The following is a 12,835-nucleotide window of genomic DNA, read 5'->3' as shown; positions in this document are numbered from 1 at the left end:
GCAGCTCTGCTGCAACGAGGTTATAACTTACGTGGCACTGACTGATGGCGTGATAACCTCCCCAGAGGTCTCAAAACCCAAACCCTCTGAAGACCAATTTGGCAAATGATTCAGCAGAGCAGCTCAGCAGCTCGTTTTGCCAACAGAGCCGAGTTTATACTTTGACCACCGTCTGCCAGTAAAAAGCATGGAGCAAACATTTACAAACAGCCCCAGGGGACTCCGACTTCGTTCCCTGCTTTTAACTGCAGCAGTGCTCACAGTAAGTCTATTGGTGTTTCTAAAGCCACATGGAAGACACACTCAAACCACACCTACTGTCACCGTCCCCACTTACAAGGGTTCCCCCAGAGTCAAACAAGGCAGACTTGTTGCAGCAACCTGGATGCCTCATTCCCAGCTGGCAATTTGGTGCCTGTAATGATATGATCCCAAATGCATATTTCTCTTCAGCTTTGTAGCTTTTTCTTTAAGGCTGGTTTTCATTTCTGGATTTAGAGGCTCTGCTCCGCCCCCCAGGAGGTCCCACCTGACTTGTCCTTCCTGCAGCCACATGCAGGAACAAGGCTTTGCCCGGGCAACCTTTCCTGCACAGGGATGGATGAACAGTGGCGCAGTTTCACAGGTGCAAACTCCCTCCACCAAGGGGCTGTTTACCTCAGGCTACAAAGGTCTGAGAAAGCAGCTTTCCCCACCAGCTTCCCTTCCCAGGGGAACCGGTACTGAGGCTACAGCAAAACAGCAGCAAGACACTGGGACAGCAGCACATCCTACCAGTGGCAGTGCCCGAGTAGGTTTTTAGGATGAGATGACAACAAACGGGTTGGCAGGGAAGGAGAAGAGGTCTCTATAGATCTGCTTGTCCAGGTGCCTAAACGTGGCTTTAAAGCACCAGAGGTAAAGTGGGATTCTAGCTTCTGGGCTATGTGGAAAGCCTCCTTCCCAGCATCAAACTGGTGGAGATCACCTGCTCCCTAAGCATCTACACTGACCACAGCTGGGAGGCAATCTTTCCACAAGCAAAAGCTGAAAGCAATTTGTCAGATCCCAGGAAAACAGCCTTGGCCTTTGCAAAGAACAAGCAGGACATCAGGAAGAGGAACTTCAAGGAAGGAGCAAAGGTGCACATACCTCATCTGGCTCGCCGGGCCGTCTGTCAGGAACAACCAGCGGTACCGCACAGGAAGTGGGCTGCAGTTGCTCATCTCAGTATAACGCACTGCTTCAGTGTCATTCCAGATGCAGCCAAAGTCCAGGGCTGTGGTCTGGATACGGAGACTCGGAAAGTAGACTTCTCTCCGAACAGAGACCTGCTCCTCATGAGGGTGCTCAAGAAACTGTATCTTCAGAACCTTCTCTACCTCCCTGCTAGTCAAACCCTCCTCACAAGCAGGATTAAATCTGATGGAGAGGTGACATTCCTCCCCTGCCTCCAGCTTCACAGGCTGCAAGGAGATGAAGAGGATTAACCACTGTGTGATGAAGCCCCAACGTGTAATAGCATAAAACGTGTAAATGCTCAAAGCGGGCCCTCCATGTGGGCTTCTCAGTTCATCCTTCATTTCCTTTACAGTGTGTGCCTGCCTGCAAGCACACTCATCTCTGAGACCATCTTAGGCTAATATCTCTGTGCTCTTCATCAGTACAAGAGGGAAAGAAATCTTGTTCTACTGAATTCTGGGCCTACAAGAGCTGTGGGCTAAACGCATAACCAAATCAGCACCCTGGAAACACAGGGCCTTTCGCCCTGACTCCACAGGAACTCCTTTACCCTCACGCTCAACACGAGCCCAGCGGCACTGCATCCTCGCTCTTGCTGGGGCCAGTGACGGGCACAGCACAGAAGTGACGGCTGTTCCTACAACAACACGCGTTTAGTAGAGACTGTCCCCAACACCTTCCACTAACAACAGGGCAGGTGCCAGGCTCCTCAGCCTTCCCGAAGGAAGACCTGCCCTCAAAGACACCAAGCAGCTCTTGCGGTTACCTCAAGACGGCTGCTGGAGCACTAGGACAGCTTCCAAGAGACACCTTTACCACATGGCTTGCCCAGACCCGGCAGCCTGCTCCCTTCTCTTCATGTCTTAGAGCCAAGACGCGTTTCCCCAGTTCAGATGATCTTATGTTTCCTTCAGCAGCTTCAAATCTAGTGTCCAAGACCAGGTTGTATGAGGCTCTACACCACCTGATCCACAGGAAAGTGTCCCTGCCATGGCAGAGGGGTGGAACTGGACGGGATGTAAGGTCCCTTCTGACCCAAACCATTCTATGATTCTGTGATTTAGTCCAGGCCACTCTACTGCGGACTCTGAAGAGTAACATTCTCTCCTGGAGGGCCTCCCAACACAAATGCACCACCACGCTCCTCCTCTTCAGTCCCCACCAGCAGGAAGCTCTATGGCTGCTCACCTGAACATCTGCAGGGAGGGGCTGCCGGTCCGCGTGGCAGATTAAGAAAGGTTCCTCTAAGGCCAAGACAACGCTGAGTGGCAGGGGGCAGATGTTTTTTAGAGAAAGAGGCTTGTACTGAAGAGTCACGACATCACTGGGTTGCTACAGAAACAGAAGAGGAGAGAAAACAACCTGAACTTCCCTTTCTGATGCATTTTCAATTTCTCGTCTCTATTTACTGTTTCTATTAGTTTGTACCCTTCTAGAAGTCTTTTTTCTTGATATATCAGATGCTTTTCATGGTTAGAAACCACAGCATCCCTTGGGGGAACAGGGAAACAGTCTCATGCACAGATGAGAGAACAGGACCCTGAGTGGAGGCAGCTGCTTGAACAATACCAAAGCCAGAAAGTGAACCCAGATCATCTGTCTGCGGTTTTTATCCTCTCTTGGGTAGAACGGCACAAGATGTTTTTCACTCCTATACAGCAGTTTCTTGAAGCCTTATTGGCTTTTGTAGCCTCATCAAAAGCAGTGAAGCTGGTCAGAGGAGACAAGCAAGCAGCGTGTAGTCCAAGGTGGAGAGCCTGTAGTAGCTGAAGGTCAGTTTTGAACTTCTACATGCCTGCACAGCCAGCGAGAAACCTCGGCAGGCAGCTGCAACGTGACTCCTGCTGCCCCTGCCGCAATGACAGCGGGTCAGTGGCTTCAAAGCTAAGCAAAGCAGAAGCTGTTTCTTCTTGTTTATGCACTGCTCTGGGCTTCCTGGATGGCTTCTCTACATTAGAGAGCGCTTGCAAAACTAGTTCTGCATAGATTGGTATCAAACAGCTGCAGTGTTGTAGCACTCGATAAATCAGAGTGCACAACACCAATCAGACCACAGGCAGACATCAGGGATAGCTGAAAACCTTCTAATTCAACCTGAACTGCCTGCTCATGGGATTTTGTGCTCCTCTGGATGCTGAGGAACTGAAGGAGATACCTGAAAACACAGAAACTAAAAAATGAAGTAGCCTCTCTTTCTTTTTTAGACGCCTCGAGGGAGAGGGAAAGATGATGCAGGAGTCAAGATCCAGAGACTGAAGGGCTTCTGCGTTGGCGTTACCAATGCTGCTGAAGGACACCTGCAGGTCCTTTGAAGAGAGTAAGGCTGAGGAAATGCAAAGAGCTTGCACCCACATTAACGCAGAGAAGACAAAGAGAGACAAGAGATGGCAGGTTTTCCTCATCAGCCTGAGGAGCTGACAGGAATCCAGAGCTGATTGGTTTTTCTCAGCTGCCCTACAGGATTAGTGGACAGACATCACTGTGCCTTGGAGCATCCTCGCAAATGTCCCTCTATGAGTGTGTCTCTCTAGAGGTGGCCATGATCCCCTTTGACAGATCAGCTGTCACTGAAATAAAACTCAGACCGAGTTAAACAGCAGACTCATCTCTAAAAATATCCTCAGTGACTTTACAAAGCACCTCAGGAGGGGTTTAGCATCGCTCAGCTGCAGCGATCTGCTCTCCCACCCACAGTCGCTGTCTGTGCAAAGCCCACACTGTTCTTGTGGGTCCCACACATCTCACCCCCTGCCCTTGGCTCAGCACCTCAATTCTGTCTCCACATCAAGAAGGGCAGAACAGACCTGGCGAGACTGTTCCCAGCCCCATCTCTGTGCTCGTGGCAAAAGCTTGGCCCCACTCAAATCAATCAGCAAAGCCCCGGAGACCGGCAGAAGCTGTTCAACTTCCTCCTTTGAACACAATCTCACACACCCCACGCAGGCTTTCAGTCATCGGCCACACTACTAATTGCCAGGATGCAATCCAGAGCCTTACCTTCTCCACGCGGAAAATGAGTTCCCTGGAGGACACTTGCAGAACAGGAGCAATGAACTCACACGTGACGTCCACTTGCATTATCCGCACCTTTCCTGCCTCGCTCCCCACGACGGCATGACACAGCAGCCGCTCCTTCACCACCTGTGTGCGAGAGCTGCACGTCACCCAGCAGGTGTGATCAGGGCATCCACAAAACACACTGCATTTGCTCGACACCTGACTCTAGGCATAAAGGATTCTGATAGCCTGGATGAAATTGTGTCGTGAGACCTTGGCCATCGACCATCAGCAGGTGTTACTGCCGTGAAGTTACAGCCATTGCTCTCCTCAATAGCCCCGCTTCCTTTTGTACTGCATCCTATTTATTTTGCACTCAAATGCCCACACCGCTACAGCCTAACATCCACAAATTCACTCACGAGCCAGGTGCTGCCAACAGCCCTAATAATTACTGCCCCAAATGATTAATGTTTTGATGTACCCCATTGCTAACAAAATGCTTACAGAAAGCGGTGGCAGAAGGACCAACGCCAGCAAACCCTCCCTTGGAAGCTTAGTGGAAAGGGTACGTGGGAAACCCCCAAACAGCCAACCTGCCTTCCAGTAAAGTGGGATCACTCCTTCCAAGAGCGAATTGTGCCCTCCTGGAGATGGTTTTAAAAGAAATCTCCCTAGGAAAGAGATGTCTTGCACTTCAGAAGGAAACCCTCTGCTGAAGTTGGATGCTCTTCTACTCAAGACTTTTCCCCTCATTTCTCATGGTTTCACTTCCCCGAATTCTTCCCTTCATTTCTCACTCTTCCCTCTGGTACACTGCCACAACCCAGCCCCTCGTCAGGGCCTACAGCCTTCAAAGTCATCTGTGCTCCACGTGCAGTGCAGGGAGCTGGGCTTCTGACCAGCCCTTGTGGAGGACCTCACCTGTGGAGTGCTGGAGAAGCCTTCCAGCACCATCTCCATACTCTTGCCTGGCATCAGCTCCACCCTCAGCGGTCGAAGCTTAAACACGGGGCAGGCAGATTTGGGGTTCTGGGAGGAATCCTTGCCCTTGGTGGTTGTGAGGGCAGGGAGATGATGACGCTGGCGAAATGTAGAAAACCCTTCAGTTGTCCAATACAGCAAATGGGTGCGTCTTCCTTTGTTCGTTACCTTGAAGCGGTAACAGAATGGAATTGTGCTAGAAGAGAAGCAGAGATGGAAAGTGTCATGGGAGCTGCTATTTCCCAGCGGTCACCCAGCTTCAGTGCCCTAACCCCATTACCTGACCGTGCACTTGGCAAGAAAGCCACCTCCAAAAAGGCTGACCTGGCAACCCAGCACCAACCCTCAGCAAGGGCCAGACCTTGGCTGCCCCTCAGCTTATTCCCGTCCAGCAAGTGGTCTGTGTGTGGACGGCAAGGAAAAGCTTCGTGAAGAACATCATCTCTGTCGCTGTGGACAGAGCATTAAAATTAAAGGTAACTGAGAGACGATTTAGCAAATGGTTTCCATTTTGGTGCCTTTTGAGGATCTCTGACTACTTTCACACGGCCATAAAATGTTTCTAAAAGAATTCCTGCAGTGTCAATGAAATGGAGCCAGGACCTTGAGTGTGGAAGGAGAACGAGCCTGAAGGACTACAGCGAAAATCCTCCTTGCTGAGCCCACGGGAGGAGTAGGAACTGAGACATACTCTACCTGAAGTGCGGCCCCAAGTTGAGCTCCGGAGCAATGGCTTTGTCGGTAACAATTGTGGTGCCAAAGCCAATGGCCTGGATGGGTATGACGTAGCTATGGCCATGCTCTATGAACACCTTCACCTCGTCATTAAACATCCCGGTGTCATCCAAGTTTGCAACGACAGCCACAGATAGCTCAGTGTTGGGGGGGATCACTCCTTTACGGGGTTCAATCCTCCAGCGTGAGCATTTGCCAGCCTGTAAGACAAGCCAGACACTAGCTGAGGAGGGAAAACACGGACCCTGGTCTCTTGTGGGGTGCAGGAAAACGAACGACTAAAGATATGAGGGTAAAAAGCAGCAGGTTAATTTCCCTAGATCTGAGCTACACTCTCGGGAAACAGCAATTATGTGGGAGTTTATACAGCCTGTATTTTACACTCCTTTAACAGAGTCACTTCTTTAACTCAGTTTTGCCCAACCCGAGGCATGCTCATCCTCAGGAGAAGGCTATTCCCCCTCCAGCCTCCCTTTTGCCAACAGAAGCTACTTTACCTCTCCTGGCTTCCTCCCTATGGTTGGCTGAGTTTCCATACAAGCTCGAGGCCAGAGGAAGCCAGGACAGCTCAAATCCCATTGCAGCAGCCACAGAACTGGGGGATGCTGCTGAGAGACTGAAGAACAGCTCTGCAAAACCAGCTGATCAAGAGCCCAACACCAGTCTTCTTTCCCCAGTGCCCCCTACTTTGGAATATCCAGCTATAAATGTTTACAGCAGGGCAGTCAAGCGCCAAGCAGAAAGAAAACTACAAACTGTGTGCCTGGTGGGCACGGCCCAGGCTTCCCAAGCACCCTCTTCCTCAGGGACCTCCCGCTGTGGATGGGGCCATGAGGGTGCTGGACACCCAGCCCATCCAAGACCACATTCACAGGGAGCAAGCTTGCAGCAGACAGACAGCAATGCAGGTGATGCTCCCTGGCCAGCACGAAATGCACTGGGCTGGAGGACGCACAGCTTCCAAGTGCCAATCACGTTTTGGTGGCACATGCAGCACAGTTCAGTGCTGTGTTTGGGATGATGGGCACTACTCCCCCAGAACACTGCCATACTGGAAGAGAAAAGGGTTTTTAATAGAAAGCAACAATGTGCTTGGAGGCCTGACATGATCCAAGCGAGTGCTTGATCCAGGTGACGTTAGCTTGGCTTTCCATCTGTCAAGCTGGCAGCTCCAACAGGACACCAGCCAGCCCAGGGAGAAGAGCATCACAAAACAAAGCTGCACTTCCAAGTCATGGGAAACATTACAATAACCCCCCAAAACGAGCTCTGCTAATGGTGAGGATGAGAGGAGCTGGAGGGCAGGAAAGAAAGAACTGGCTGAGCGTTCAAAGTCCCACCAGTGTGTGGGGGTGTCCCAGCTACAATAGTCCCTTAGGCTGATTGCGCCCTGCACTGGAAACCAGGTCAGGTCTGCGTGCCGGCATCCCAGCATGGAGCATCCCAAAGGCATCAAAAGTATTGCAGATGCCGGCAAAGCTAATAAACTCAGCTCCATTTAATTTATCCCCTAGAGTTGGAAAAGAGTGTCTTAGAAAAGCCACAATGAGAATGGGGTGGAGGAAAGCAGTCGGCACAGAGTAACCAGTGAGGCCTCACTGACCGCACAGGCTCCCACCAGCCCTCTGCTGCTGTTCCTGCATCCCATCCACAGCTGATCACGAGCCTCAGCAGCACCCACTGCACTGCCACCAGCGGAGGGCCACCCAGCCAGCATGTTCACGGCAAGCCGGTGGGGTCAGGTTTGCAGTGACCTTCCCGTGATCGTGCTGACACAGGGTGGCTCACTTGTAAAGGAGACCTGACAGCTCTGCTCCAGAGGTCAATCTGCAAGTCTGCCACTTGACAAGGCCCATTTATCGCAGCCTGGCAACAAGCCGGGCAGTACACTGTACCCAAGAAACTACTACTGAGGAGTCATCGTGGGCTGTCTCAAGGAAGCAAGACCGAATTTCCGAGGGTGGCCCAGCAGAGGCCCACAATGGCCTGCCAGCCCAACAGCCCACTCCAGGGGAGCATCGTGTCCTCGTTCCCTCTGTTAGCATTTGGTGTGGGTCCAGGGGCAGCACAGCCCATCACCCAACAGGAGACCTGCCAGGTCCAAAAGCCTCTGCCAGGCCACATTCACTCAGGCTTCCAGGTCAGCTTCTGCCTACACCAATACAAACTGTGTCTAAGGAACACAAAATTTCTTGGAGCTGTGCGAAAGCTGTCCCCCAACTCTTGAAGACCAAAATCTAACTCCTGATAATATCCCTGCTCCTTGCTTACCCTGGAATGCTCTGGAAAATAGTGCAATAGCTCTACGCACTGAGGAGATAAAGACAGTGGCCCCGTAGGAGCCCCGTAGGAGCTTGCACTATTGGACATCAGAGTCCCCGCATGCTAGACAAGGGTTGGGATCAATCGCTTCACCGAGAAGCTCAGTGCTGAGATCGTTAGCTTCTCCCAGGACAGACTACCATTGGGAATAAGATCTACCACAGTTTGATTACAATGGACACCAGCAGCATCTGAGAGATGGATGGATGCTGACCTAAGGCATGGCTGACGAGCCACCACACTTCATTCTCTTGAAGCTACTCAAGGCTGGTTAATTAACGTGATTGGGTCATTCTGGCCTTGCGCCAGTGAAAGGGGAAGCAGAACTCAGCATTAAAAATGCAGCTGTACTTTGCCAAGCCATACCTCTCCGGAGAGAGCACCCACACCCTGATCTCTATCATTAACAGGACTGAGACACCAAGCAAAAGCAGACATCACAGGGAAACCAGAGGGGAACCCATGTCCTCTCAGGAGCAACGGGCTACAGGGCTCTCTTGATCTCCTGGAGCTCCAAAAGCATGATTGTCAGAGCTAAGCACTTCCCACAAAATAAAGGGGGAACTTGTCAATATGATCCAGGCTCATCTCTGCTCAAACATCCATGCAAACTCCCTATTTATTGAGGACTGCTCCAGGTAAAACTGCCCCCAGAGCCAGGCTCCTCTTGTTGCACTGCGGTGGAACAGCTTGCTTTCTCTCTGACAGAAAACGTTGTAGATAAAAATCAATTCACAGGCTGCTACGGACCAGTCGGTTTTGTCAGAAAATAGCCCCACAGATACCTACCATCTCTACCCGGAAGGATGCAGGGGCGAGAGTCTGGTTGGACAGGTGGAGAGTTCGGGAAGCATCTTGTAGGACTTGGATACGGCCAAAATTTATCTTGCTCGGATGCACGTAGACAACTGGTCCTTCACCAATGCTCACCAAATGGATTTCCTGCTCCGGGAAGCAGGTAGGAAAGATCAAAAACAACAGGGAAAGTTTAAAAAGGTCAGACAGCTCTGAGTGCTCCTAGACTGAGCAATAATTACAGCTCTTTGAAGTCTGCAGTGTTGTCAGACTGAAACAGAAAGCCTGGAGCAAGCGAGGGACCTGGAGTGATCCCGTCTGAAAACCACAGGCTCCCATTACCAGCAGACGGAGAAGCCCAGTTTCTCACGCTCGCTTTTCCACAGCTCCTCCACGCGTTAGCTCCCCTTTCTCTCCCCTGGGCCTGCTCTCTTGTGCCCCAAACCACCCTCCCCGACTCCTGCTGCTGCGCAGCTACACTCGGACAGGAACTTCTTTAACATCCCCAAAGCCAACCCTCTGGAAACCGGCACAAGCCAGGAGCAAAGCAGGATCTTCACAGGAGAGATCCTGCAAGCCACTTGTCACCGGGTATGCTTATGTGTCCTCCTGGTACAATATGAATAAGAGACATTAACAATTGCATCATTCAAGCAGCATTTTTGTTTTCCCTTTTGACAGTCTGAGACCCAAAAGTTTTGTTCTTGCAGAACTGGCACAGTCTATAGAGGAGGAATGCAGACCCCTTTGCTAAACCACCTTCTCACAACATTAAAAAGACTGAGAATTTATCCAGCCTGGCTGGATTTCATCGGTTCCAAACACTCCAGCAGGATCTGAATAGAGAAAACTCCCAACACTGACAAAATCCTGATTCACTGAGGGCACGGAGTATGAATTAACCACAAAAGAAAACAGCCTGCACAATGCCAAACCTCCAAGGATGTCTGACTCCAGGAAATGACATTGACAGCTGTCAGAATCACCAGGCAACTCAGCCAGGAGCAGCAGCATCCATAATTGCTCAGCACCTGGCAGGACACCATGCAAAAGCCAGCCAAAATTCACTTACAAAGGCTGGCACCTCAAAAATAAGGAGCTGAAGCCACGCGTGGTGGTGGTCATTTTATCCCTCCGGGAGAAGGAAGGCGTGGGGAGCTGTAGTCTTGGTGATGCTGCCCAAAGCTCCCGGGAAGGAGGAGCCAGAGGAAAGAGATGTGCCTCACCAGCTGACTTTGCTTCCAGATGACAGTGGGGCCGAAGCAGCAAAGGCCAGGCAGAGCCCTTTGGAGATGAGCAGAATAAAATCTGGAGGATGCCCAGGCTCACTGGGTGTGCTAATAGGACACGGTCCTTGGCAAGGAAAGGGCTTATAAAAATCCCTCCATCCACAGTCTTCTTAAAAGCAACAGGAAAACACTACATTCAACACCGTTGCAGGCAATGGGACACACGGGGCGAGGCAGTGAAAGGAGAAGGCAACTTTTCCGTCAGTAACGTCGCCACCTCTGAGCAGCACTGCCGGCTCTGTTGATGGGTGTGCAATCTCACACTTGATCATTTAAGGATGAAGAGCCTCTGTCCCAGCAGAGAGCTGTGGTGTGACTGAGCGCTTATTCCGACAGCGGCCGGCTGCCAAATCCCCTGCCTGAGGCACTCGAGGCTGCCTGGCCATCGGCAGCCCCAGGGCTGGCTTTTACCAGCTCCTAAATGTAGCAGATGACACACACCAGATGGAGGCGGGCATACAGTCACCAGCAAAGAAAACCCCAGGGGACCCTGGGTGAAGGATCCGTGCGATACTTCACTCAACTCCGTAAAGACTTTGCATCAATACCACATGGCGTAACCTAAGACAACAAGAGCCAGCCTACGTTTTGCTTTCTTAGAATCCATTGCAGTGATTCCCCCGAGGTCAGACCTGCATCATAGGATCCATATGGGGAGGATTTGACCCCAGCGCAGGATGTACAAGAGGGCTGGCAGAACAGCCAGCCCAGAAAGCTCTGGACCAGGAAGGACTGAAACACCCAAACCATAGGGCAGTCCTACAGAAAACACGAAGAACCCCTCCTGGCACCCAGAAGCTTCTCTCTGTGCTGTCACCATACCCGATGAGGTTTCTAACAGCACTCGCTGGGTGCTGGCAGCAACCGAGCATAAACGCTGCACGTTCAAGATCACCTTAATGGGTGCGCATACTTGCTCAGTCTCATGCCAGTCATCTCTTCAGGGACAACTGGGATTCTCTGGGATTCTGGGTACTGGCTGTAGCTCATGCCGTGAATCCCCTTTGGTCCTTGTCCACACCAGCCCTGTGTTACGAGTCCTTCTTTCCTCAGGAAGAATCCCTGTACCCTTTAGGCCCCCCAGCACAAGTCGCACGATGACACGCATCTCCCCCAGCACTCACCAGTGGGGCTCCTTCGCTCCCTATTGTCATGACACGAGCAACAGTGTCCTGCTCTCCCACCACCTGGGCTTGCAGTGTAAACGGGACCTCCACCGAGCTGTGTGGCTGGATAATCCCACATGGCGCAAGGCTGGAGTACCGCACAGCAGCAGCATCCTTGTATTCCTATAAGGGAAAGAAGCAAACTCAGCTTCAGAGGAAGCTCAACTTCTCCACACCTACCACAGCAGCAATTAACACATTGTAAAAAACCTCTAGGAGAAAGCACAAGACCAGCATGGACTTGGCACCTGGAGGGGGTCCAGAAGCTGCTGCATCCACGCCCACACCTGTGCTGGCAGCCTTCTTGCAGCAGCTTTTCACAACCCTCTAAGTTCTCCTACATGAAAGCATCCCAAAGATTAGGAGATAAACTGCTTCCTAAGGAGTTTCTATTCAGGTAGGAATATGAACACAGGAACCAACCTGAATATAAGCCACCAGTCTTACACAGAACCCTTCTTACTTTTCCTCTAATAACCCCCTCGATAACATTAGAGGGCAGGAGGCGGATGCAATGCCAAACCTGAGGAAGAATCCTGTAGCAGCCTGGAAGATTGCTGTCATTCACAAGGGTCAGCATCTGCTGATAGGGGACTTTTAGGAAGCACTGTCCAAAGGTCATAACAGGGTTGAGCGCTCGCAGCAGAGGAACTACGCATCTAGGCAGAGAGATGACCAAAAGGGAATTAGAGATACCGAGAGAATGGAGAATTCGATTACTCCCTGAACAGCAAGAAATCAAGCATAACATGTTTGTCACCGCCAAAGAGACATTTAATACCCCTACAGCGATAAACCGCCTTTAACTCCTTACTCAACAGCCTCTTGTAAAGGAGGCGAAAACCCTGAGACTCGGCATCACAGAGGCTGCCAGGTGCCCACGCAAAGCATAGCGCCCTGTGTCAGAGCTGTCTGATGGATACCTTCACTGCAGGACGCTTGCAAGGACCCTTCCAACGGTCCCAGAAAGGCATGAGTTCAGGGAGAGCCTTCCCAACGGGGCCCAGTGGTTGCCGAGGCTCAGGGAACACAAGACTCAAGTATCTCAGTAAAGATGACTCCCTCCTCTCCCACAGCGCTGTCGCCCTGCCTGAAAACTCAGCCACCTTGTCCCAGTGATGGAGGGCACCAGCCACCACCTGCCTTATGCAGTGGGTGAGCGCCGTCTCCTAATTCCGTCCCCATGGGTCCATACACCATCTCTTCCCATCGGCACTACTTTTACAAAACTGCAGCCCAGATACTGACTGGACGGCTATGCCTGGGAGAGGGAAACTAATCCCTCTTGGAATCAAACAGATACTCACTGCGGCACAACAGGACCGA

General features: G+C 51.4%; 1 protein-coding gene across 1 annotated transcript in view; it reads right to left on the bottom strand.

Annotated features, from left to right (window-relative positions):
- The window catches only part of LOC128850760 (hydrocephalus-inducing protein homolog), a gene marked incomplete at its 5' end in the record, with an annotated part of 44,210 nt that extends 32,042 nt beyond the window's left edge, over positions 1-12,168 (bottom strand). Inside the window, 8 exon segments of the mRNA XM_054055747.1 lie at positions 1,132-1,445; positions 2,410-2,553; positions 4,219-4,362; positions 5,143-5,398; positions 5,899-6,137; positions 9,049-9,201; positions 11,468-11,632; positions 12,033-12,168. Of these exon segments, the coding sequence (XP_053911722.1) occupies positions 1,132-1,445; positions 2,410-2,553; positions 4,219-4,362; positions 5,143-5,398; positions 5,899-6,137; positions 9,049-9,201; positions 11,468-11,632; positions 12,033-12,168 (1,551 nt within the window).
- Positions 12,169-12,835: the final 667 nt, after the last annotated feature.

This window comes from Cuculus canorus, unplaced genomic scaffold (genome assembly GCF_017976375.1).
Source record: "Cuculus canorus isolate bCucCan1 unplaced genomic scaffold, bCucCan1.pri scaffold_67_arrow_ctg1a, whole genome shotgun sequence".
In the NCBI taxonomy this organism is placed as follows: Eukaryota; Metazoa; Chordata; class Aves; order Cuculiformes; family Cuculidae; genus Cuculus; species Cuculus canorus.
Note: the sequence above shows the minus strand (reverse complement) of the source record. Positions and strands in the feature narration are given on the sequence as shown.